At 42.5% G+C, this 25,287-nt stretch overlaps 2 protein-coding genes across 8 annotated transcripts in view; one reads left to right on the top strand and one right to left on the bottom strand.

Moving 5' to 3' along the window:
* The window catches only part of YME1L1 (YME1 like 1 ATPase), a 44,877-nt gene extending 43,280 nt beyond the window's left edge, over window positions 1-1,597 (bottom strand). The window contains exon 1 of one of the 2 annotated variants that reach the window (XM_025396990.1): window positions 1,391-1,597. In XM_025396990.1, the coding sequence (XP_025252775.1) occupies window positions 1,391-1,423 (33 nt within the window). In that variant the 5' untranslated portion in view covers window positions 1,424-1,597. The remainder of the gene's footprint in view (window positions 1-1,390) is intronic. The other variant, XM_025396991.1, reaches the window with a different exon arrangement.
* The window catches only part of MASTL (microtubule associated serine/threonine kinase like), a 34,605-nt gene continuing 10,456 nt past the window's right edge, over window positions 1,139-25,287 (top strand). For 2 of the 6 annotated variants that reach the window (XM_025396985.1, XM_025396988.1), the window contains exons 1-9: window positions 2,474-2,811; window positions 8,145-8,282; window positions 10,288-10,427; window positions 11,753-11,841; window positions 14,628-14,734; window positions 15,262-15,412; window positions 16,971-17,143; window positions 19,760-20,899; window positions 22,221-22,359. In XM_025396985.1, coding sequence (XP_025252770.1) covers window positions 2,626-2,811; window positions 8,145-8,282; window positions 10,288-10,427; window positions 11,753-11,841; window positions 14,628-14,734; window positions 15,262-15,412; window positions 16,971-17,143; window positions 19,760-20,899; window positions 22,221-22,359 — 2,263 coding nt within the window. In that variant the 5' untranslated portion in view covers window positions 2,474-2,625. Of the gene's footprint in view, window positions 2,812-8,144; window positions 8,283-10,287; window positions 10,428-11,752; window positions 11,842-14,627; window positions 14,735-15,261; window positions 15,413-16,970; window positions 17,144-19,759; window positions 20,900-22,217; window positions 22,360-25,287 lie in introns of all 6 variants that reach the window. The other 4 variants (XM_025396984.1, XM_025396986.1, XM_025396989.1 and 1 more) reach the window with 3 other exon arrangements.

Genomic DNA, 25,287 nt, shown 5'->3' with positions numbered 1-25,287 from the left:
CTGAGGCAGGAGAATGGCGGGAACCCGGGAGGAGGAGCTTGCAGTGAGTCGAGATTGCGCCACTGCACTCTGGCCTGGGCGACGGAGCGAGACTCCGTCTCAATAAAAAAAAAACAAAAAAAAACAAACAACTTTCAGTGGTTGCCAACGCACTTAACATGAAATCAGCCATAACAAATGCTTTACTCCCTGTATGATCTGCCTCAAGTCTTTTCTCCAACCTCTTCTGTCACTACCCCCTTTAATTACTATGTTCTAGCCACACTAGCCTTATTTTGGTTCCTCCAACCTGCTAAATCGTTTCCTAACTCAGGACCTCCAGGTATTTTTCTGTATGCCCGTGATACCTGTTCACTCTTCACCTGGTTAAGTCCTAGTCATATTTACTTCCTATCAATATTAAGAGAAGATTCCACATTTGCTTTGCTCACCTGGTACATAACTGATGCCCAATAAACAAGCAGCTGCTTCAGTTTGTTAGCCAATACTAGCACAAAAAAATTAAAAATTCTTAAAATGAGGGGGAGTAAAAGTTACACAAAGGAACACAATCATATGCTTAAACCAAGAACCTGAGTGTCGATTTTCTTAAAAATTATTAAAAAAAAAAAACTCAACGTTTTAAAAACTATTTCTTTGCAAAACTGTAGGAACTCTCAAAAAATCTATTAAAATGTTACCATCAAAAAAAGAGACTGGAATGAAGCAAGAATAAAACATTGTCATAAGTGACTGCCCATCAAAGAGCATACTGAAAACCCTTGAAATCATTTTTCTCTTCACTACCTTTTGTTTTACAAAACGATGAGGATGAGGCTGAATCAAAATTTTAACTGCAAACAGTTTACGACTCGAAAATACACGTTATTAGTTACTTCTGGTCAAAAAGAGAAAACTTGCAAGGCTGGCCATTCGATTTATTATACCATGTTTGGGTTAAATTTAAATTCCATTTAAAAAGAAAGAAAGAGCATGGGACAGGGGCTGTGAACACTAAAGCCACTAGAAAGTCGGAAGAAACGGGAACATTACCTGCTCCCTTTACATGTATGGTAGAGACATTTCCCCAGCCCCCACCCCAGAACGCCAGACATTGAACAATGCCGGACGGATTCTCTAGCAGAAATTCCACGCCATCAGTTCGGTAAGCCAGGGTCTCTCTCCATCACGCTCACATCCCGCCTCTGCCCCCAACAGCTTCATCGTCAGCCCTGAAGTCTCGGGCCCACTCTCAGCGACGTCCCCTGATCCACTCCTCAATCCTGGGACGCGCACTAAGTTCATCACTTCTTTCCTAGAGTCCTTTCTGAGAAATCGCTTCCAAAGCGCAATTTGCAAACAGCCACGGGCAGGACGGGAGGGAAAAAAATGGGGTGAATGCCGCGCTTACCTGAGGTTGCACCGTGCTCGACAAGGAAAACATCTCCTGCGGGCCCTCAGCGACCTCACCCGCCTGCCGAAACTGTGCCCCTCTGTCGACGGCCCGGCGGGGAGGCGCTGAGCCCTTCTTTGTACCTTTTTCTCCGACCAGTTGCCCCGCACTCCTCCCAGAAACGGAAAATGGCCTCCCCTTCCTACAGCTACTGCAACGACAGACAATCCGCCCCGGAAGGTGAGGCGCTAACGCAACACTACTTCCGGGGCAAGTGAGCGCCCACACGGCCAACTGCCTGCGCGTTCTTTCCCGCGGAAGTAGTTGACATTTACAAGGAACAGCGTCCCCAAAGGTCTTTAGCTGTTTTTTAACGAGAGAACAGCCTTTACCCCCTTTAGACTTTTTCTTTTTTTTTTTTGGAGACGGAGTTTCGTTCTTTCGCCCAGGCTGGAGTGCAGTGGCGCGATCTCGGCTCACTGCAACCTCCGCCCCCCGGGTTCAAGCGATTCTCCTGCCTCAGCCTCCCGAGTAGCTGGGATGACAGGTGCCCGCCACCACGCTCGGCTAATCTCCTCTTAAGACTTTCTACAGCTTATGAAATCTTCTGACTGGGTCTTGAGCAATAAGGTCTTTCACTACAATTTCGTGCTCTTTTCCTCACACTAAATCGAAAACTCTCCCTGTTGGTTCCGATCTGTTTCAGTCAGGCAAATTATATCCTGGGAAAACGTCAGATGACAGGGGCGGCCACCCGCTTCCTGCTCATCGTTTCTCCACATTCTGTGCCTTCACTAGCTTCCAGACCTCAGCCCTGGCTTTCGCTTTACTGTACAGTCCGAACTGGTTTCTACGCCTCGCGGGGGTGGGGAGGTCGTGTATGCGAGGAGGACCGCTTCCCACCAGCCTCGTTGGGACGCCGGGAGAAATGTTTTCAAATCCTGCGATTCAGTGAAGCTCCAGTCGTCCCTTTACTGTAGGCCCAGAACTGTCTATGCCTCCTCCCTCATGAGGAATGACGTCAGTAGTGCCGCAGTCGCCGCCCGCTACTAGTGTACTGCCGGGGACTCTGGGCTTTCCAGACGCCCCCTCCCTCCACGTCTTCGTAGGGAAGGTGACGAGGGCGGGGCACGGCGGCGCTGTGACGTCACGGCCGCGCGCGGCGTGGGCGGAGCCTCACTTTGAACACAGTTGGCGGGAGTGGCTGCTGGGCTGGGGGCCGCGGCCGCGGGACTGCTGTAGGCTGGCTAGCGATGGAGCCCACTGCGGGAAGCAAGAAGGAGGCTGGAGGAGGCGCGGCGACCGAGGAGGGCGTGAATAGAATCTCGGTGCCAAAACCGCCCTCCATTGAGGAATTCAGCATCGTGAAGCCCATTAGCCGGGGCGCCTTCGGGAAAGTGTATCTGGGGCAGAAAGGCGGCAAATTGTATGCAGTAAAGGTAGGAAGTCAAGGAGGAGCAAAGGAAGGGGTCAGGCCCTTCGGCCCTCCTTCCTGCCCCCCGGCTTGGGCAGGCCCCGGGGCCGCTGGAGCAAGGAGTCTGGGTGGCCTTGCTTGCCTGGCTTGCTGAAGCCTTCAGAGCCCTGCAACATCCGCGATCGGGTCGGGTGTCTCACCTCTGTTCCGCCCTTCCCTCCATATCTCGGATGCCCAGTAGTTTGACCCTCTTCTCCCTGCCCAGCGTTAGCAAATGAGGAAACTGAGGCCAAAGGCAAAGGGACTTGACCGAAGTGATTACATCGGCCTTAGTACAACAGGGACTTAAAGCCAAAGCCGTGATTCGTAGTCTCACCCTTGCTTCGGTTAGGTTTCTAAATCCAAAAGGTTTTTAGTAATTAGTGGTTTTGTTTACCTTGTTTGCTTTGACGTGCAGAATCGCTGAAATTTTTCTACCGCAGAAGAGTGATTAATTTGTAGGCACTGATAACTTTTTGACTCTTAACCAGGAGAAAGATGTACTCTTTTCTGATAAGTCTTTAATAATTTTTTTTTAAAGACAGTCTTTCTCTGTCTCCCAGGCTGGAGTAGTGTGGCGCGATCCCGGCTCCCTGCAACCTCTGCCTCCTGGGTTCAAGCGATTCTCCTGTCTCAGCCTCCCGAGTAACCGGGATTACAGGCGCGCGCCACCACACCTGGCTGATTTTTGTATTTTTTTGGGTAGAGATTCGCCATGTTGTTTTCGCTATGTTGACCAGACTGGTCTGGAGCTCCTGACCTCATGTGATCCGCCCACCACGGCCTCCCAGAGTGCTGGGATTACAGGTGTGAGCCACCGCGCCCGGCCCTGTTACGAATTTTTTTTTTTTTTTGAGACGGAGTTTCACAGTGAAGTGATCTCAGCTCACTGCAACCTCCACCTCCCAGGTTCAAGCAATTCTCCTGCCTCAGCCTCCCGAGTAGTTGGGATTAAATGTGCACGCCACCAACCCGGGCTAATTTTTTGTATTTTTAGTAGAGACGGGGTTTCACCATTTTGGCCAGGCTGGTCTCGAACTCCTGACCTCAGGTAATCTGCCCGCCTCAGCCTCCCAAAACGCTGGGATTACAGGCGTCAGCTACCGTGCGTGGCATTATGAAATTTTTAAGTGTTAGCATTACCTATTCGTTTGATGTATCTTCTGGATCCTTTTTACCCATTTGGCCTTTGCCAGGATTAAGTTGGGAATATTCATTAAATTAGTAACTGTCACTTCCAAGTTATATTCTAGCTTTGCAGTTTGATGTAGATTAATTTCTGACCTGTTGTATAACCAAAAGTTCTCATTAAATGAGCCCATTGTTTTCTCTTCAAATCTTCCATTGTGAAATCTAGAATGCACTTTTATTTAAAGAGTAGGTTGAAATATGTCCTAAGCCGACCGATCCTTTCTCCATGCAGCCATGTGTTCTAAAAACATTCAACATGTATCTTGACAGCTATTCTGTCCATTCTTGGTACTTGTCCATTGCAGTGGTTTCACATTACTCACATTGCGGCACTGAGTGAAGGTGATAAAGGAAATGAGAAACCAGCAACTTGTTAGTGGGATTTCAGCTTCCTATTGGACATTGTCAAGTGAATATCCAGCACACACCTCCAAATTGTACTTGCCTAACCTTAACTAATCCTTTCCACCTACCTGCCTAAATTCTGAACCGCCTATATTCCTTCTTTCCATTTAATAACACCTTCATCCCTGTCCTTCAGACTAGAAACCTGAATCACTTCACTTCATCTCTGTATCTCTCTCAGTGTTCCTGTCAGTTCCATCTCTTTTCGTCATGCTTTTTATCCGTTTCCATTCCCAAGTCCCTGTCCAAGTACAGGCTTTCACTTTTCCCCCTATTTATTTGGTTATAAAGGTACAGGCTGGGTGCAGTGGCTCACTCCTGTAATCTCAGCACTTTGAGAGGCCAAGACAGGTGGGATTACCTGAGGTCAGGAGTTTGAGACCAGCTGACCAACATGGTGAAACCCTGCCTCTACTAAAAATACAAAAAATTAGCCGGGCGTGCTGGCACGCACCTGTAATCCCAGCTATTCAGTAGGCTAAGGCAGGAGAATCACTTGAACTTGGGAAGCAGAGGTTGCAGCAAGCTGAGATTGCACCAATGTATTCCAGCCTGGTTGACAGAGCAGGACTATGTGTCAAAAAAAAAAAAGGCCAGGCACGGTGGCCCACGCCTGTAATCCCAGCACGTTGGGAGGCTGAGGCGGGCGGATCACCTGAGGTCAGGAGTTCGAGACCAGCCTAGCCAACATGGTGAAACCCTGTCTCTACTAAAAATACAAAAATTAGCTGGATAGTGGTGTGCACCTGTAATCCCAGGTGCTCGGGAGGCTGAGGCAGGAGAATCACTTGAAGTTGGGAGGCAGAGGTTGCGGTGAGCCAAGATCGTGCTACTGTACTCCAGCCTGGGAGACAGGGTGATACTCCATCTCAAAAAAAAAAAAAAAAGGTACAATTCAGTGGTTTTAGTAAATTAGATAGTTGTATAACCACCACCACAATCCAACCTTAGAATATTTCCTTTGCCGGAAGACCTCTTACGCTCATCTGCAGTGCCTACCCCATTAACACCCCCAGCCCCAGATAACCACTGATCTACTTTCTGTTTCCATACGTTTGCCATTTCTGGACATTTCATATAAATGGAATCATACAATATGTGGTCTGCATCTGGTTTTTTTCACTCGACATGACATTTTTGAGGTTCATCATGCCTTCATTTCCATACATAGTCTGTTGGAATAGCTGCCTAGCTAGAATCATTATCTTCGTTTTTTCATTCATTCCTTAACACTGTGACATGTAAACTCAAGTTCAGACTCTTTATAGAAAAGCAGTCGTTTTCACAGTTCTGGCTCCGTATTTCCACTGTATCTTCCTCATACCCTGTCTTTTGGCCTCAGCAGACAATTGGCTACTCTCTAAATGCTGTGTATTTTCTTGCTTCTGTGCTTATGTTTATGCTCGTTCTTTCTTTTTTTTTTTTTGGAGACAGAGTTTCACTCTCGTTGCCCAGGCTAGAGTGCAATGGTGTGATCGCAGCTCACCGCAACCTCCGCCTCCCAGGTTCAAGCGATTCTCCTGACTCAGCCTCCTGAGTAGCTGAGATTACAGGCATGCACCACCACACCTGACTAATTTTGTATTTTTATTAGAGACAGGGTTTCTCCATGCTGGTTAGGCCGGTCTGAAACTCCTGACCTCAGGTGATCCGCCTGGCTCGGCCTCCCAAAGTGCTGGGATTACAGGTGTGAGCCACTGTGCCTGGCCTTATGCTGGCTCCTTTTTAAGTGCTTTTCTTCCACCCTTTTCTGCTATTCTCCACCTGTCTTATTCATGTATTAAGATTCATCTTAGCTCCCCTTCAAACCTTCCCTGATCTTTCAGACCCATCTCATTGAATTGGTTACTTTATATGTTCCTGAGATTTTTGCTTTTCCTTCTACAGTACTCAGTCATGATCAGTTGTTGAAACGAAAACACCAATCCATGTGTTTAATCAGTATTTGCTTAGCACCCACCCTCTTCGTGTCTAAGAACTGGACAACAATGGAGAACAAAACAAGCATGCCCTCATAGCCAGTGAAATGATAGGAAAAATCATGTTACCGACTTGACTTGCTTTGTCAATTTCCCTCAGTTTTCTTAAAGAAAGTAGTTAAGGCAGGAATTTATAATGTATTAATGATTTTATTAAGTACTCTAATCTTTGAAAGAAATATGCCTTTTTTTTTCTTGTAGCAGTTCTGAGAATTGATCCCAGTGTTACTGACTATTCAGTTTAGTGTTCCAACTTTATTTTTATTTATTTATGTATTATTTATTTGTTAATTTATTTATTTATTTTGAGACAGAAGTCTTGCTCTGTCGCCCCAGGCTGGAGTGCAGTGGCGCGATCTCGGCTCACTGCAAGCTTCACGTCCTGGGTTCACGCCATTCTCCAGCCTCAGCCTCCCGAGTAGCTGGGACTACAGGCACCTGCCACCATGCCAGGCTAATTTTTTGTATTTTTAGTAGAGACTGGGTTTCACTGTGGTCTCGATCTCCTGACCTCGTAATCCGTCCGCCTCGACCTCCTAAAGCGTGGGATTACAGGCGTGAGCCACCGCACCTGGCCTTTAATTTTTTTTAGTGTTCCAACTTTAATAGTTCTGTTTCTGTACAGATTACCTTGAAACTTGAAGTTCTAACCGTTCCAGCTTAAGATTTTTTTCCATAGGCAAACTTCTGACATTATTCCTCTTTCTGATTCTATTCCCATCTATCAAAGAATCAGAAGTTAAAAAAAAAAAAAATTAAGTAGTTAACTCCACGCCCAGGTCCTAGTTATCTGTGGGCTTATGAAGAATGTAACTATCTTTTGACTTTGTTATCAGAACAGTGGAACAGAATTTTTTTTCTATTAATATGCAGGGCAGTCTGGGAGCATTTGTTTAATTTTTTTTCCTTCTCTAAAGAGATTGTGATACTTCTGCCATTTAATACCAAGATAAGGAATTCTATCTTGAAGATTTTTTTTAAAACTGTCTTAACTATTTTTTGTACGTGGTTTCCTGATAGCAGTGCAAGTCCACATGACATCTATATGTGTTCTCTCTGTTCGTGTTTTTATGATGGTAACTTTGAAACCTGAGATCATTCTGTAATTTTTTTTTTTTTTTTTTTTTTTTGAGACGGAGTCTCCCTCTGTCGCCCAGGCTGGAGTGCAGTGGCACGATCTCGGCTCACTGCAATCCCCGCCTCCCAGGTTCACGCCATTCTCCTGCCTCAGACTCCCGAGTAACTGGGACCACAGGCACCCGCCACCATGCCTGGCTAATTTTTTTTTTGTATTTTCAGTAGAGACGGTTTCACCATGTTAGCCAGGATGGTCTTGATCTCCTGACCTCGTGATCCACCTGCCTCAGCCTCCCAAAGTGCTAGGATTACAGGCATGAGCCACCCCACCCGACAGAGATCACTCTGTAATTTAAAAAAAAGGCAGGGAGCTGTGACTCACACCTGTAATCCCAGCACTTTGACAGGGGTATTGCTTGAGGCTCATTTTAGGCCGACCTGGGCAACATAGTGAGACCTTGTCTCTACAAAAACATAAAGTAGCCAGATGTAGTGATGCATGCCTGTAGTCCCAGCTACTTGGGAGGCTGAGGTGAGAGAATAACTTGAGCCTGGGAAATCAAGGCTGCAGTAAGCCTTGATCATGCCACTGCACTCAGCCTGGGTAAGAGACGGAGACTCTGTCTCAGAATAAAATAACATATCATTTTTATTTTATCTATTACAGGTTGTTAAAAAAGCAGACATGATCAACAAAAATATGACTCATCAGGTCCAAGCTGAGAGAGATGCACTGGCACTAAGCAAAAGCCCATTCATTGTCCATTTGTATTATTCACTGCAGTCTGCAAACAATGTCTACTTGGTGAGTAAATAATTTTTACTTTGTTTCTTTATCCATTCAGCAGTCAGTGGACCCAGTGATTTAAGAGAACCATGTCTGGATTCAGAGTACTTGCATTTGAATTCTGGCTGCACTCACCACCTTGGCAAATTTACCTGTTATATTAGTTAGAGTTCGCCAAAGAAAAAGAACCAATAGGATATATGCATATGTGTTGCGGGAAGTCAGGGATCCCGAACGGAGGCACCCGCTAAAGCCGCAGCAGAAGAACATAAATTTTGAGGTTTTCATGGACATTTATTAGTTCCCCAAATTAATACTTTTATAATTTCTTACACCTGTCTTTACTGTAATCTCTGAACATAAATTGTGAAGATTTCATGGACACTTATCACTTCCCCAATGAATATCCTTGTAATTTCCTAAACTTGTCTTTACTTTAATCTCTTAATCCCGTCATCTTCTTTGTAAGTTAAGGAGGATGAATCCCAGTACCCTGTGATTGTGTCAACTGCACAAATTGTAGAGCATGTGTGTTTGAATATGAAATCTGGGCATCTTAAAAAAAGAACAGGATAACAGCGATGTTCAGGGAACAAGAGAGGTAACTTTGAACTGGGAACAAGAGTGGTAACTTTGAACTGGCCGCCGGTGAGCGGACGGAACAGAGCTATATTCCTCCTCTTTCATAAGCAAATAGGAGAAATATCTCTGATTTCTTTTTCTCAGCAAGGAACATCCCGGAGAAAGAGAATGTGCCCTGAAGGTAGGCCTATAGACGGCCCCTTTTTAAGGCATCGCCCCTTTTTAAGGCATCCGGTCTTTTATGGTCAAAGGGCCGAGGGGATGAAATAAGCCCAGGTCTCCTATAGTGCTCCTAGGCTTATTAGGATGAGAAAATTCCCACCTAATAAATTGTGGTCAGACAGATTATCTGCTCTCAAACCCTGTTTCCTGATAAGATGTTATCAATGACAAGGCCTGCCGGAAACTTCATTAGCAATTTTAATTTTACCTCATCCAGTGGTCCTGTGATCTCGCCCTGCCTCCCTTTGCTTTGTGATATTTTATTACCTTGTGAAGTATGTGATCTCTGTGACCCACACCCTATTCATGCACTCCCTCCCCTTTTGAAAATCGCTAATAAAAACTTGCTGGATCCTGCCGACATGTGAGGTCTCCCCTGGACACCCAGTTTTAAATTTCTCTCTCTTGTGCTCTTTCCCTTTATTTCTCAACCCAGCTGAGACACTTAGGAAATAGAAAAGAACCCATGGTAAACATCGGGAGCGGGTTCTCCCGATACATATGGTGTGTGTGTATGTGTATGTATATATACACAGAGACAAAGGCCAGGGGCCATGGCTCACATCTGTAATTCAGGCACTTCGAGATGCTGAGACAGGAGGATCACTTGAAGCCAAGAGTCCAAGACCAACTTGGGGATGAGACTCCATCTCTACAAAAAAATTAAAATAAAAATTAGCTGGCATGGTAGTGTGCAGCTAGCTAATAGAGATACCATTGCACATAACTGCACCCCAACCTGAGATAGAGTCTCCCTCTGTTGCCCAGGCTGGACTGCAGTGGCGCAATCTTGGCCACCCTGTGCCTCCTGGGTTCAAGCAATTCTCGTGCCTCAACCTCCCAAGTAGCTGAGATTAAAGGCATGTGCCACCAGGCCCAGCTTAATTTTTATATTTTAGTAGAGACGGGGTTTCGCTATTTCGAGAACAGCCAGGCTATTCTCGAACTCCTGGCCTCAAGTGATCTGCCCATCTTGGCCTCCCAGAAGTGCTGAGATTATAGGCGTGAGCCACTGTGCCCAGCCTAAACAGTTTAATTTTTAATTAAAAACTACATGGCAACATGAATAAACCTAGTATTAATGTATTACAAGTAATGGCAAGAAAAGGTAGTTTTGTTACAGAACCATGCCAAATATTGTAACTGTAATGCCCAAATACTAGATTTTTAAAGTAATCATATTGTTTTTATTTCACAATATTAAATTCTTTTTTGATAGGTAATGGAATATCTCATTGGGGGAGATGTCAAGTCTCTCCTACATATATATGGTTATTTTGATGAAGAGATGGCTGTGAAATATATTTCTGAAGTAGCACTGGCTCTAGACTACCTTCACAGACATGGAATCATCCACAGGTAAAGACCAACTTTTCTCCAAATTATTACTTAAAAATTCAAGTAATCAAATTATATATTTGAGTCTCAAATATTCACGGTGACCACTTGCACTTACTTCCAGGTTATCTAAAGTTTACTAGTAACTTGTATTCGTTTAGAAATTAACTCTTCTTTCATCTCCCTGTGTTTTCAAAAATATATTGCTTTGAACATGAGTATAGCATGTATTTATTTATTTTTGTATTTATTTACATTTTTATTTATCTTTTTCTTTGTTGAGACAGGGTCTCACTTTGTCACCCAGGTTGTGGAGTGCAGCGGCTTGATCTTGGCTCACTACAGCCTCGACCTCTGGGGCTCAAGCAATCCCCCTGCCTTAGCCTCCCAAGTGTCTGGGACCAGAGGCATATGCCATTACTCCTGGCTTTGTGTGTGTGTGTTTAGAGACAAGGTTCCCAGGCTGCTCTTTAACTCCTGGGCTCAAGGGATCATCCCACCTCAGCCTCCCAAAATGCTACAATTACAGGCATGAGCTACCACGCCCCACTAAGTATGGCATTTTATGTGAAGAGTATTGAATCCTTTCTGCTGCTCTGCATTATACAAAAGTGCTGTATTTTGTAGTCCAACTGATTTACAGTGTTTTCCTCTATGCAAAGAAAGTCAGATTAAGTGACTTATTAAATCTCAATCGTACCTTCCTTTAAGAAGGTAAATGTAGGCCAGGTGCGGTAGCTCATGCCTATAATCCCAGCATTTTGGGAGGCTGAGGTGGGTGGATCACCTGAGGTCGGGAGTTCGAGACCGGCCTGGACAACATGGTGAAACCTTTTGTCTACTAAAAATACAAAAATTAGCCGAGTGTGGTGGTGGATGGCTGTAATCCCAGCTACTCAGGAGGCTGAGACAGGAGAATTGCTTGAATCCAGGAGGCGGAGGTTGCAGTTAGCTGAGATTGTGCCATTGCACTCCAGCCTGGGTGACAAGAGTGAAACTCCATCAAAAAAAAAAAGAAAAGAAAAAAAAGAAGGTAAATGGTAAATATAAATTTGAACTGGCTTGAGACTGATTTTATCTAATAAGGTTTCTTTATTTTAATGGAATATCTAACCAATGATACCAAAAATAATCTAGTATTAATTTATCTTTTTTGTTGATTCTGATAAATGGTACAAAAGATGTTTTGCTTTTAGGAGATGTTTTCTGTACTTTTCAAAGCCATCAGTGACATCTTTATTTTGGAGGAAATAAATAGGGCTTGCCTCCTTTGTAACTTTCTGGAAATTCTAACATTAAAACTAGCCCTTTTTTGGTTATCTACTATTTGCCTTTTATGTGTGCAGGGACTTGAAACCGGACAATATGCTTATTTCTAATGAGGGTCATATTAAACTGACGGATTTCGGCCTTTCAAAAGTTACTTTGAATAGAGGTAAGAAAAATATCGAGTAAGTACCTTTTTAAAACATCCAACAGGCCAGGCATGGTGGCTCATGCCTGTAATCTCAGCACTTTGGGAGGCCGAGGCAGGCAGATCACCTGAGGTCAGGAGTTGGAGACCAGCCTAGCCAACGTGGCAAAACCCCATCTCTACTACAAGTACAAAAATCAGCTTGGCGTGGTGGCATGCACCTGTAGTCCCAGCTACTTAGTAGGCTGAGGCAGGAGAATTGCTTGAAACTGGGAGGCAGAGCTTGCAGTGAGCCATAATTGTGACACTGCACTCTAGCTTGGGGGACAGAGTGAGACTCCATCTCAAAAAAAAAAAAAAAACATATTGTATTCTCTATTAGAAAGGGTACATGGAAGGGAAAGTATTAATAATGAAAATAACCAGAAATTGGACTTATAAACTCTGGAATTATAACTATTAGTATTTGAAAATATATGCAGATCTACAGTTTTTCATGTGGAAGTACAAAGTTCAACAGTTATGAACACCTAAAACTTTTTACTAAGTTTGGTAAAATCTGATCTGTGCTGATGTAGGGGTATTTATGGTCTTTGTTTGTTTTGAGATGGGGTTTTTGCTCTGTTTCCCAGGCTGGAGTTCAATGGCGTGATCTCGGCTCACTGCAGCATCTACCTCCCAGGTTCAAGCAGTTCTCCTGCCTCAGCCTTCTGAGTAGCTGGGATTATAGGCACCCACCACCACGCCCAGCTAATTTTTTTCTTTTAGTAGAGACGAAGTTTCACCACGTTGGGCAGGCTGGTCTCGAACTCCTGACGAAGTTTCACCACATTGGGCAGGCTGGTCTCGAACTCCTGACCTCAGATGGTTCACCTGCCTCAGCCTCCCAAAGTGCTAGGATTACAGGCATGAACCACCGTGCCTGGCCAGGGGTATTTATAGTCTGTTGATCCCAGTTCATGTGATTATTCATATGATTTGCCACTAGGGATATTTCATAATATGCAGTATATTTACCACATTACTTTTCTAAAATCAACATTTTTAAATTGTGATTTCAAAGAAATCTGACTTTGAAATCTTATTTTGAAATCTGATTCTAGGGATTTCAGATAAGCTATTGGAAAATATCACAAAGGACAAAAAATTTGCATTAAGATAAAATTGTTGATAAATTTAAGTCACTTTGTATATCATAAGGGTCTAATTTTAATAAAACTTTTTTTGTAAAATATCCTATATGTGTATTATTATTATTCTTATCACTTCATCAATGTGAGGCATAAATGAAATTTGTTGTTAAAACTTTCAGTATACTTTCATTTATTTATTTTATTATTATTTTTTTTTTTTTTTTTTGAGATGGAGTTGCGCTCTGTTGCCTGGGCTGAAATGCTAGAGTACAGTGGCACGATCTTGGCTCACTGCAAGCTCTGCCTCCTGAGATCACGCCATTCTCCTGCCTCAGCCTCCGAGTAGCTGGGACTACAGGGACCCGCCACCATGCCTGGCTAATTTTTTTATTTTTAGTAGAGATGGGGTTTCACCGTGTTAGCCAGGATGGTCTCGATCTCCTGACCTCATGATCCACCCGCCCCAGCCTCCCAAAGTGTTGGGATTACAGGCATGAGCCACTCACCGCGCCTGGCCTATTCATTCATTAATTTATTTATTTTGAGACAGAGTCTCGCTCTATCACCCAGGCTGGAGGACAGTGGCGTGATCTCGGCTCACTACAACCTTTGCCTCCCGGGCTCAAGCGATTCTATTGCCTCAGCCTTCCGAGTAGTTAGGACTACAGGCATTAGCCACCACACCCAGCTAATTTTAAAAAGTCCTGTATCATATAAGAACATTAGAGTTCTTGGATTATTTTTTGTTTGTTTGTTTAAGAGACAAGGTCTCACTGTATTACCCAGGCTGGAGTGCAGTGATGTGATCATAGCTCACCATAGCCTCGAACTCCTGGGAAAAGCAGTTCTTCCACCTCGGCCTCCCCAGTAGGTGGGGCTACACAGGTGCTTGCCGTAATACCCAGCTAGTTTTTAAATTGTAGAGATAAGTCTCACTCTATCACTCTATCTTGTTGCCCAAGCTGGTTTCAAACTCCTGGGCTCATGGGATCCTCTCCGTTTGGCTTCCCAAAGTGCTAGGATTACAGGTGTGAGCCACCACGCCTGGATAAGAACATTAGACTTCTCTTACTATTTTTTATATCTAAGTGGAATAGTATAGTATTATGTGTCATTGTTGAATTCTTTTAAAATACTATGCACTGAAACATGCTAACTATCTGGGTCAGTTTCTATCTTGACCTAGGCTTAAACATATTAGCTAACATGAGGGGCCCAAAATTAATATTGATTCCATACCATCTCCTTATTTATTTATTTAGTTTTTGAGACAGAATTTTGCTCTGTCGCCCTGGTTGGAGTGCAGTAGCGCAATCTCGGCTCACTGCAACCTCTGCCTCCCGGGTTCAAGTGATTCTCCTGCCTCAGCTTCCCGAGTAGCTGAGATTACAGGTGCCCACTACTACGACCAGCTAATTTTTGTATTTTTAGTAGAGACGAGGTTTTACCATGTTGGCCAGTCTGGTCTCGAACGCCTGACCTCAAGTGATCCATCTGCCTCAGCCTCCCAAGGTGCTGGCATAACAGGCGTGAGCCAGCGCGCCCGGCCACCATCTCCTTTTTTAACATTTGGTTTACAAAAAATTTATTGTTGCCATATATATAACATTCATTTTTAGTCAATGGGAGGTAAAGGTTTTTAATTAATTTATATATTTTTCTTTGCATATATAGATATTAATATGATGGATATCCTTACAACACCATCAATGGCGAAACCTAGACAAGATTATTCAAGAACCCCAGGACAAGTGTTATCGCTCATCAGTTCGTTGGGATTTGTACGTACTTGAAAAGAAAATTTGAACATGACGTGCCCTTTCATGATCACCACTTAAAATTTAAAATTACCTTTAAAAAAATATATCAAGGCCGGGCGTGGTGGCTCATGCCTATAATCCCAGCACTTTGGGAGGCTGAGGTGGGCAGATCACAAGGTCAGGAGATCGAGACCATCCTGGCTAACACGGTGAAACCCCATCTCTACTAAAAATACAAAAAAATTAGCCGGGTGTGGTGGCGGGCGCCTGTAGTCCCAAGCTAAGTGGGGAGGCTGAGGTAGGAGAATGGCGTGAACCCGGGAGGTGGAGCTTGCAGTGAGCCGAGATGGGGCTACTGCACTCCAGCCTGGGCGAGAGTGTGAGACTCCGTCTCAAAAAAAAAAAAAAAAAGATCAAAATAGATTTAAATATCAAGCAATTGGATTTACTTTAGCAGTTTGTCTGCATAGGTGGTATAACAGTCTATATACTTAGGTGGTGTTTTGGGTGCTTAGGTAAACCTGTTTTTATTTTTCTCTTTTTAATAGAACACACCAATTGCAGAAAAAAATCACGACTCTGCAAACATCCTTTCAGCCTGTCTATCCGAAACATCACAGCTTTCTGAAGGACTCGTATGCCCTATGTCTATAGATCAAAAGGACACTACTTCTTATTCTAGCAAGTTACTAAAATCATGTGAGTATAAAAGAAAAGGTAGGCCAGCCATGGAGGCTTACACCTATAATGCTACCGCATTGGGAGGCTGAGGCAGGATTTCTTTCTTTTTGAGATGGAGTCTCACTCTGTTGCCCAGGCTGGAGTGTAGTGGTGTGATCTCAGCAGCTCACTGCAAGCCAAGAGTTCAAGACCAGCCTGAGCAACAAAGTGAGACTTCATCTCTACAAAAATTAGCCGGGCATGTTGGCGCACACTTGTGGTCCCAGCTACATTGGAGGCTGAGGCAGGAGGATCACTTGAGCCCAGGAGGTTGAGACTGCAGTGAGCCATAATAGCACCATTGCACTCCACCCTTGGTGACAGCATGATACCCTACCTTAAAAAAACAAAAAACTGCTCCAAAATTCAAAACATTTTGAGTACCAACATGACACCCAGCATTTTGGGAGACCAAGGCGGGCAGATCACTTAAGGTCAGGAGTTCGAGACCCGCCTGGCCAACATGGTAAAACCCTGTCTTTAGTAAAAATACAAAAATTAGCTGGTCATGGTGGTGGGCACCTGTAATCCCAGCTACTCAGGAGGCTGAGGCAGGAGAATCGCTTGAACACAGAAGGCAGAGGTTGCAGTGAGCTGAGATCGTGCCACAGTACCCCAGCCTGGGTGACAGTGAGACTGTCTCAAAACCAACAAACAAACAAGCAATTTACCATTATTTGTTTGCTTTATCCAGTAGTATTTTTAAAAAATCCCTTATAAGTGTGTATAATTCACATTTGTAAGTGCATAAACCTCAGTGTTACAATAAATACAAGTTGAATTAAATACAAGTGTTAAATACAAGTTGAACTGAGTAAATTTAGTCATATTCTAACCTTATAGCACATCTGGATATACCACATCAATAATGTTCCTTTGTCAGGAATGGGTTCAAATTGGATGATAGATACTCCAAATTGATTTGCTCCTAGTTATACATTAATTTGGTGGCTCACATCTGTAATCACAGCACTTTGGGAGGCTGAGGCGAGAGGATCACTTGAACCCAGGAGTTTGAGACCAGCCTGGGCAATATAGTGAGACCGCCATCTCTAAAAAAAATTTAAAGCATTAGCCAGATTTGGTGGTCCTCACCACTCAGGAGGCTGAGATGAGACTATTGCTTGAGCCCAGGAGGTCAAGGCTGCAGTGAGGGTAGTCATACCACTGCACTCTAGCCTGGATGACAGAGGGAGATCCTGCCGTGAATCAGTCAATAAATCCACCATTCCCTTGTTCTTATTCTTTACTGTATGAATGTTAAGGGGATTTTGTTTGGTTCTAACTTTCACAGCAGTACTTATATCTAAACATAGTGGGATATGTTTAGATATATTAATAGTATGTGTATCTAAACATAATGGGAAGCATGCCAGCTGTTCTTTTGGACTAGATAGTGTTTACAAAGAAATAGTTCTGATATGTAATTCTTACTATGTAATTCTTAATACTTTGCTTAATTATATGTAAAGATTCAGGTTCAGTAAGGAACTAAGAAAGCTGTAACATAGAATTCAATATTGTCTCTTCTCTGTAGGTCTTGAAACAGTTGCCTCCAACCCAGGAATGCCTGTGAAGTGTCTGACTTCTAATCTACTCCAGTCTAGGAAAAGGCTGGCCACATCCAGTGCCAGTAGTCAATCCCACACCTTCATATCCAGCGTGGAATCAGAATGCCACAGCAGTCCCAAATGGGAAAAAGATTGCCAGGTTTGAGGGACATTTATCTTAATGAAAACCAATTATGTATGTCAAATGAATGATAGAAACATACCTTTTCATATAAATTCCATAAAGAAACGAAATTGTTACATGAATGGCAGTCATGGTATTAATCAGAAATTCATTGTCCTGCACACTCTGTCAAATTCTTTTGAAATATTTCATTTCTCATTCAATTGTGACATTGTTCTTGCTTGATTATATAATGAGATCCTTGCAGTAAATTGATAGTAAATGCTTGGCTTCTGTATGTCTAGGTGGACCTCACTTGTTTTTAAAAGTCCTTCCCATGATACAGACATTGGCTTGTTGGTTTTGTTTTATATTGTTTTTAACCTATATCATTTTAAAACTCATACTACCTCCTTCTATACTATTTCCTGCCAGTTTCTTGTTTAATGGAATGGTAACTCTTCTGGATCAGAAATAACTTTTAGACCAGAAAGGTAATGTGGGTGTGCCCTTAAAGTGTCTATTCTGAGGATATTGCTTGCCAAATGAATGGATTTACTTACAGTTACTTTACTTAACTTACATATTGGTTTTGCCTTTTTAAACAGTTATTAGAGCTAATAGATATTAAAGGTGATAGGAACTAAAATTTAAAATCATAATAAGGTTTCCTTCATAGAGTACTGATAAAATAATGATAGATTAGGATAACACTAATATCCAAAGAATAAACCTTATATTTGTTAAGATAATTTTGATTCTATTTGCTGCTTATTCTCAGCAATAGAATTTTATTATTATTGGATATTTGTATTTTATAAGCAAGATCAAATTAACTTTTAACTAAGCCAGAATTTCTTAATCTTTTTTCCTTCTCTTGTTATAAAGTAAGGTAGTATATTCTGCAAGATAAACAGATTTCCATTCCTAGTACTATTATTGCACTCCTTTCCTATTGAAGAAAACATATTGTTTACTATTTCAAATTATACGCGGCTTTACCATCTTCCTCCCACTTCTGCATCCCTGAGGGATGCAACGGTGGGATTATAGTGGTGCTTCTCAAGTTATGATTAGAGGAATGATAAGGCACCCACTGAAAAACCTTATACTGATCCCCACATGCATCATTTTCTGTGCTTGCAGATTAGTGAGATATAATTCAAGAATATCCTTTTTTAGGCCAGACGTGGTGGCTCATGCCTGTAATCCCAGCACTCTGGGAGGCCAAGGCGTGTATATCACCTAGGTCAGGAGTTTGCGACCAGCCTGGCCAACATGGCAAAACCCTGTCTCTACTAAAATACAAACATCAGCTGGGCGTGGTGGCAGGTGCCTGTAATCCCAGCTACTCAGGAGGCTGAGGCAGGAGAATTGCTTGAACCCGGGAGGCAGAGGTTGCAGTGAGCGGAGATCATGACTCCAGACTGGGCAACAACAGCAAAACTCCATCTTCAAAAAAAAAAAAAAAATCCTTTTGCTTGTGACCAAGTGCTCATTATTATTACTAAGTTAATGATAGTTAATAAAGTTTACTATTTATACATCAAAAATAAGCACTATTAGAGTTTACTTAAGACTCACTCTACTTGACTAATCTTGTAAAAATCTTGATCACCAAGCACCAATTTGCAATATTACGTATAAAGCTGAGTACCCACAAGTACCCACAGATAGATAGTTGGAATTCAGAAAAAAACGTATTATTAATGCATTATCAGTTCATCTTGACAATGGATTTTAATTTCTGCTCTTTGGGGTTTGTAATTATTAATTACCATTAATGTCACTTCATCCTTAACTTGGTTTTTTAATACTTATATTAAAAATATATAGTTTTAAAACTATATATAGTTTATTAACTATATATAGTTAATAAACTATATATAGTTACATTAACAATATTTTAGGTCTATAATTTTTCATTGACTAAATTTCAAGCCCTGTGTATTTTGCAGTTCAAAACAGAATCATCCAGACCAGGTGTGGTAGCTTAGGCCTATAATCCCAGCACTTTGGGAGGCCTAGGCAGGTGGATCACCTGAGGTCAGGAGTTTGAGACTAGCCTGGCCAACATACTGAAACCCCATCTCCATTAAAAAAAAAAAAAAATGCAAAAATTAGCCGGGCGTGGTGGTGTACCCCTGTAATCCCAGCTACTTGGGAGGCTGAGGTGGGAGAATTACTTGAACCCAGGAGGTGGAGGCTGCAGTGAGCTGAGATCGCACCACTGCACTTCAGCCTGGGTGACAGAGCAAGACACTGTTTCAAAAAAAAAAAAACAAAAAAAACCCAGAATCATCCATATACCTATTGCAAAATAGATATGTACATAATGCAGCCTTACCCCCAAGTATGCCTGAATATGTTGCCTGTTAATTTGTCCTGTTTAAGTAACCTGTGATATACTATCAAAATAAGTATTATAGAATGATTTATTTAAATTTTAGACCATTTCATTCAGAATAATGTATATAAGCTTATAATTGTTTATATTGCTTTTTAATTCTCTGTTTATTTTTTCCATTCAAAAGTGGGAACAGGTAGCATAATAGTTTATGGGGTTGTTCATCCTACCTTAGTGGACCATAGTTAAAAGGTCAAAGAATATCAGCTTTATATAACTAAAACAAATATTTTTTTCCCTCTTAGGAAAATGACGAAGCATTGGGCCCAACAATGATGAGTTGGAATACAGTTGAAAAGTTATGCGCAAAATCTCCAAATGCCATTGAGACAAAGGGTTTCAATAAAAAGGATCTTGAGTTAGCTCTTTCTCCCATTCATAACAGCAGTGCCCTTCCCACCACTGGACGCTCTTGTGTAAACCTTGCTAAAAATTGCTTATCTGGGGAAGTTTCTTGGGAAGCAGTAGAACTGGATGTAAATAATATAAATATGGACACTGACACAAGACAGTCAGGTTTCCATCAGTCACATCAGTGGGCGGTGGATTCTAGTGGGATATCTGAAGAGCACCTTGGGAAAAGAAGTTTAAAAAGAAACTTTGATTGGGTTGACTCCAGTCCTTGTAAAAAAATCATACAGAATAAAAAAACTTGTGTAGAGTATAAGCATAACGAAATGATAGATTGTTATACAAATCAAAATACAGGCTTAACAGTTGAAGTTCACGACCTGAAGCTATCAGTGCACAAAAGTCAACAAAATGACTGTGCTAATAAGGAGAACATTGTCAATTCTTTTACTGATAAACAACAAACACCAGAAAAATTACCAATACCAATGATAGCAAAAAACCTTATGTGTGAACTGGATGAAGATTGTGAAAAGAATAGTAAGAGGGACTACTTAGGTTCTAGTTTTCTATGTTCTGATGATGATAGAGCTTCCAAAAATATTTCTATGAACTCTGATTCATCTTTTCCTGGAATTTCTATAATGGAAAGTCCATTAGAAAGTCAGTCTTTAGATCCAGATAGAAGCATGAAAGAATCCTCTTTTGAAGAATCAAATATTGAAGATCCACTTATTGTATCACCAAATTGCCAAGAAAAGACCTCACCAAAAGGTGATGAGAACCCTGCTGTACAAGAGAGTAACCAAAAAATGTTAGCTCCTCCTTTGGAGGTGCTGAAAACGTTAGCCTCTAAAAGAAATGCTGTAGCTTTTCGAAGTTTTAACAGTCATATTAATGCATCCAATAACTCAGAACCATCCAAAATGAACATGACTTCTTTAGATGCAATGGATATTTCGTGTGCCTACAGTGGTTCATATCCCATGGCTGTAACCCCTACTCAAAAAAGAAGATCCTGTATGCCATATCAGGTATATTTATAACTTTCTAACACTTTGTTTTTTGGATTTTAGAAAAACTGAAGACAGACATTTGCCTCTAAGCTAGACTATGCGGTATTAATCACATAGTTTTGTTCTTACTGAGAATCTATGGGCTGTTGTAAGTTTTTACCCAGAAAGGTAAAGCTGGTAGAAATCATGTTTATTATTTTTAGTTGTAATGCCTCCTTTCATTTGTGTAGTTTTATGTACTTTTCTAAGAAAATACAATCACATATTTTCACTTGATCCCTACAGTACTATGAGATGCAAAATTACTATTATTATTATCATTTTTGAGACAGAGTCTCGTTCTTTTGCCCAGGCTGGAGTGCAGTAGTGTGATCTTGGCTCATTGCAGACTTCACTCCCCAGGTTCAAGCGATTCTCCTGCCTCAGCCTAATCCCGAGTAGCTGGAATTACAGGGGCCTACCACCACACCTGGCTAATTTTTGTATTTATAATAGAGACGGCATTTCACCATGTTGCCCAGGCTGATCTCAAACTCCTGACCTCAAGCAATCCGCCCACCTCGGCCTCCTAAAGTGCTGGGATTACATGTGTGAGCCACTGCACCCGGCCAGAGATACAAAATTAAAGTCCACTCTACCTTACTGCCTTCCAAGGACATATTTAGATGACCTCTTTTCTTAACAGAATAAAAGTTGAAAAATACACGTTTCTTTTTTTTTTTTTTGTGAGACGGAGTCTCGCTCTGTCGCCCAGGCTGGAGTGCAGTGGCATGATCTCGGCTCACTGTAACCTCTGCCCCTCCAGGTTTAAGCAGTTGTCTGCCTCAGCCTCCCAAGTAGCTGGGATTACAGGTGCCCGCCACCATGCTCAGCTAATTTTTTGTATTTTTAGTAGAGACAGGGTTTCAGCATCTTGGCCAGGCTGGTCTTGAACTCCTGACCTCATGATCCACCTGCCTCGACCTCCCAAAGTGCTGGAATTACAGGCGTGAGCTACCGCGCCCGGCCTCAGTGGCTCTTAACCTTGTATTATCCATGCTATCAGTCTTCTTGCATATTTTTTCATTGAACATTTTTCTTGCAGACTTTTTTATTGTTTCTTATCCAGATCTTATTGGAATAATCAATGTTATCTAAGCTTTTGAACTTCACAAGATAAAAGGACGTTTTAATAATTATAACTAATGCATTCATTTTCAAAACATCAAAAATTTGACTACATCTTTTATGCTTAGTAGCCTATAAGCTAGTTATTTGGCTTGTGTGTTTCACCGTTTCCTATTCAGTGTAAAAGGAATTAAGATATTTGTTATCTCTTAAACACTTTTTGAATTAGCAGACCCCAAATCAGATCAAGTCGGGAACTCCGTACCGAACTCCGAAGAGTGTGAGAAGAGGGGCAGCCCCCGTTGACGATGGGCGAATTCTAGGAACCCCAGACTACCTTGCACCTGAGCTGTTACTAGGCAGGGCCCATGGTAAGGCTTGCATGTCTTGAGTTTTTGAAGTGTTATCTGTCACTACATTATCTTTCAAGGTTAAATTTTTAAAAATTTCTTCAGTACTTACATTACCTAAAGTAAAAGAAAATGAGCTCATCCAGCACTCTCATATTTATATGGCATTTATCATAGGAAAATAAAATAGCAGTGGCCATGGCTATCCCACTCTCTGAATGTAAAAGACCAGACGCTAGAGTACATGCAGTCATTTGTCCTTTGCCTTCTGGTTCAGTCTCAATGTTCCAGAAAAGCCACACCTGCCACCCTTGATATTATCTTACCTCTTTTTTTTTGTTTTTTTGTTTGGTTTTTTTTTTATTTTTGAGACAGAGTTTCTCTTTTGTCACCCAGGCTGGAGTGCAATGGCGCGATCTCGGCTCACTGCAATCTCTGCCTCCCAAGTTCAGGTGATTCTCTGTCCTCAGCCTCCTGAGTAGGTGGGATTATAGTCGTCCACCACCATGCCCGGCTAATTTTTGTATTTTTAGTAGAGACAGTTTCGCCATGTTGGCCAGACTAATCTTGAACTCCTGACCTCAGGTGATCCGCCTGCCTTGGCCTCCCAAAGTGCTGGGATTACAGGCATGAGCCACCACACCCTGCCTGTCTTACCTCTTAATGTTTCTTCAGGTTGGATGGAGTTTGGGCTCGGTACTACAATGTTGGGTCTAAATTTCTGTTCTAAATAGGCTTCTGCAGAAGCCTATTCCTGTTTAGAACTTATTCTCACTTATATCCTTACCAGAAGAGTCAAACCAGAAATGAACCATCATCCTTCAAAACAGAACATAAGAATAAAAAGATAGGGCTGGGCACGGTGGCTCACACCTGTAATCCTAGCACATTGGGAGTCTGAGGCGGGTGGATCCCTTGAAGCCAGGAGTTCAAGACCAAGCTGGCCAACATGGTGAAACCTCATCTCTACTAAAAACACAACAACTAGCTGGGCATGGTGGTGCATGCCTGTAATCCCAGCTATTTGGGAGGCTGAGGCATAAGAATTGCTTGAACCTGGGAGGCCAACGTTGCAGTGAGCCAAGATCGCGCCACTACACTCCAGCCTGGGCGACAAAGCAAGACTCTGTCTCAAATAAAAAAAAAAAAAAGAATAAAAAGATGACATTTTCACCTATATTCTTTTCTTCTCTTTCTCTCTTTGAAAATGATTCCCTTCTTACATTCTGAAATGAACTGTATTCATTTTCCTAGGGACGCTGTAGCATAAACTGGGTGTCTCAAACCAATAAAACTTCACTGTTTCACAGTTCTAGAAGCTAGAGGTCCAAAATCAGGTGTCCACAGGGCTATTCTCCCCCTGAAACCTGTAGGGAAATCCTTCTTTGCCTCTTCCTGGCTTCTGGTGGTTCACTGGCAATCCTCACTGGTGTTCCTTGACTTGAAGATGCCTCATTGCAGTTCTCCCTCTTTCTGTGATGGTGTTCTCCCTGTGTCTCTATCATCACAGGGCTGGCTTCTTAGAAGGACGCCAGTCATTAGGAGCCCATCTTACTCCAGTATGACCTCATCTTAACCTAGTTAATCATATTTGCAAAAACCCATTTCCAAATAAGGTCATTCTTAGGTACTGGGGGTTAGGACTTCAACATACCTTTTTTGGGAGGGACACAGTTCAGCCCATTACATGAAACCCTTCTACATGTTGATGTTACTTAATTCCCTTTTCTTTGAGCTCTTTTCATGATCATCTGTTTCATCCTCCCCACCCCACCTCTCACACCCTTTCTTCTGTTTTTATTTCCTTGCTGACTTTTATCCTCAGCCTGAAAATAAGTTTCCACTCTTCTCTTCCCCTCATTGCCTAACTTCTCAAAGGTTTCCTCTTTCTTTGATTATTTTGCTCTGGCAATTTGATCATCATCTCACTATTTAACTGAAAATTATTTTATTTATTATTTATTTATTTAGAGATGGAGTTTAGCTCTTGTTGCCCACGCTGGAGTGTAGTGGCACAATCTCAGCTCACCGCAACCTCCGTCTCCCAGGTTCAAATGATTCTCCTGCCTCAGCCTCCCGAGTAGCTGGGATTAATAGGCATGCGCCACCACCATGCCCGGCTAATTTTGTATTTTTAGTAGAGATGGGGTTTCTCCATGTTGGTCAGGCTGGTCTTGAACTCCTGACATCAGGTGATCCGCCTGCCTCAGCCTTCCAAAGTGCTGGGATTACAGGCGTGAGCCACCGTGCCCTGCCTAACTGAAACTTCTTAATGGGCACCAGCGATTTCCTTATTGTCAAATCCAGTCGTCTCTTCTCATTCCCCTGACCTCTGTTCCTGCTCTTCAGTTCCTTCCTTACCTCTTCTAAATTTAGTTCGAGATTCTGCCCTTACGCTTTTTGCCCTACACGTGCTCCCTGTTCATCTCATCACTCCCATGACTTCAATTGTCACCTCCATGTTGATGATTCCCAAATCTCTGTCTCTAATCCTGACCTTCTTTAGGCAGCAGACACACAGCCAATCTGGCTATTCAGTATTCTACTGGTCTTTCAAATGTTGGATATCAAAAGTGGACTTGTGGGGCCTGGTGCTGTGGCACATGGCTGTAATCCCAGCACTTTGGGAGGCCAAGGTGGGTGGATCACTTCAGGTCAGGAGTTCAAGACCAGCCTGGCCAACATGGTAAAACCCCGTCTCTACTGAAAATACAAAAATTAGCCAGGCATGGTGGTGTGCGTCTGTAATCCCAGCTACTCAGGAGGCTGAGACAGGAAAATCGCTTGAACCTGGGAGGCGGAGGTTGCAGTGAGCCAAGACCATGCCACTGCACTCCAGACTGGGTGACAGAGCAAGACTCCATCTCAAAAAAAAGAAAGAAAAAGAAAAAACTGGGCTTATTATCCAGCTAGCTCTTCCTCTGTTCCCTACCTCAGTTTCATCAGCTT

This window comes from Theropithecus gelada, chromosome 9 (genome assembly GCF_003255815.1).
Source record: "Theropithecus gelada isolate Dixy chromosome 9, Tgel_1.0, whole genome shotgun sequence".
NCBI lineage: Eukaryota > Metazoa > Chordata > Mammalia > Primates > Cercopithecidae > Theropithecus > Theropithecus gelada.
Note: the sequence above shows the minus strand (reverse complement) of the source record. Positions and strands in the feature narration are given on the sequence as shown.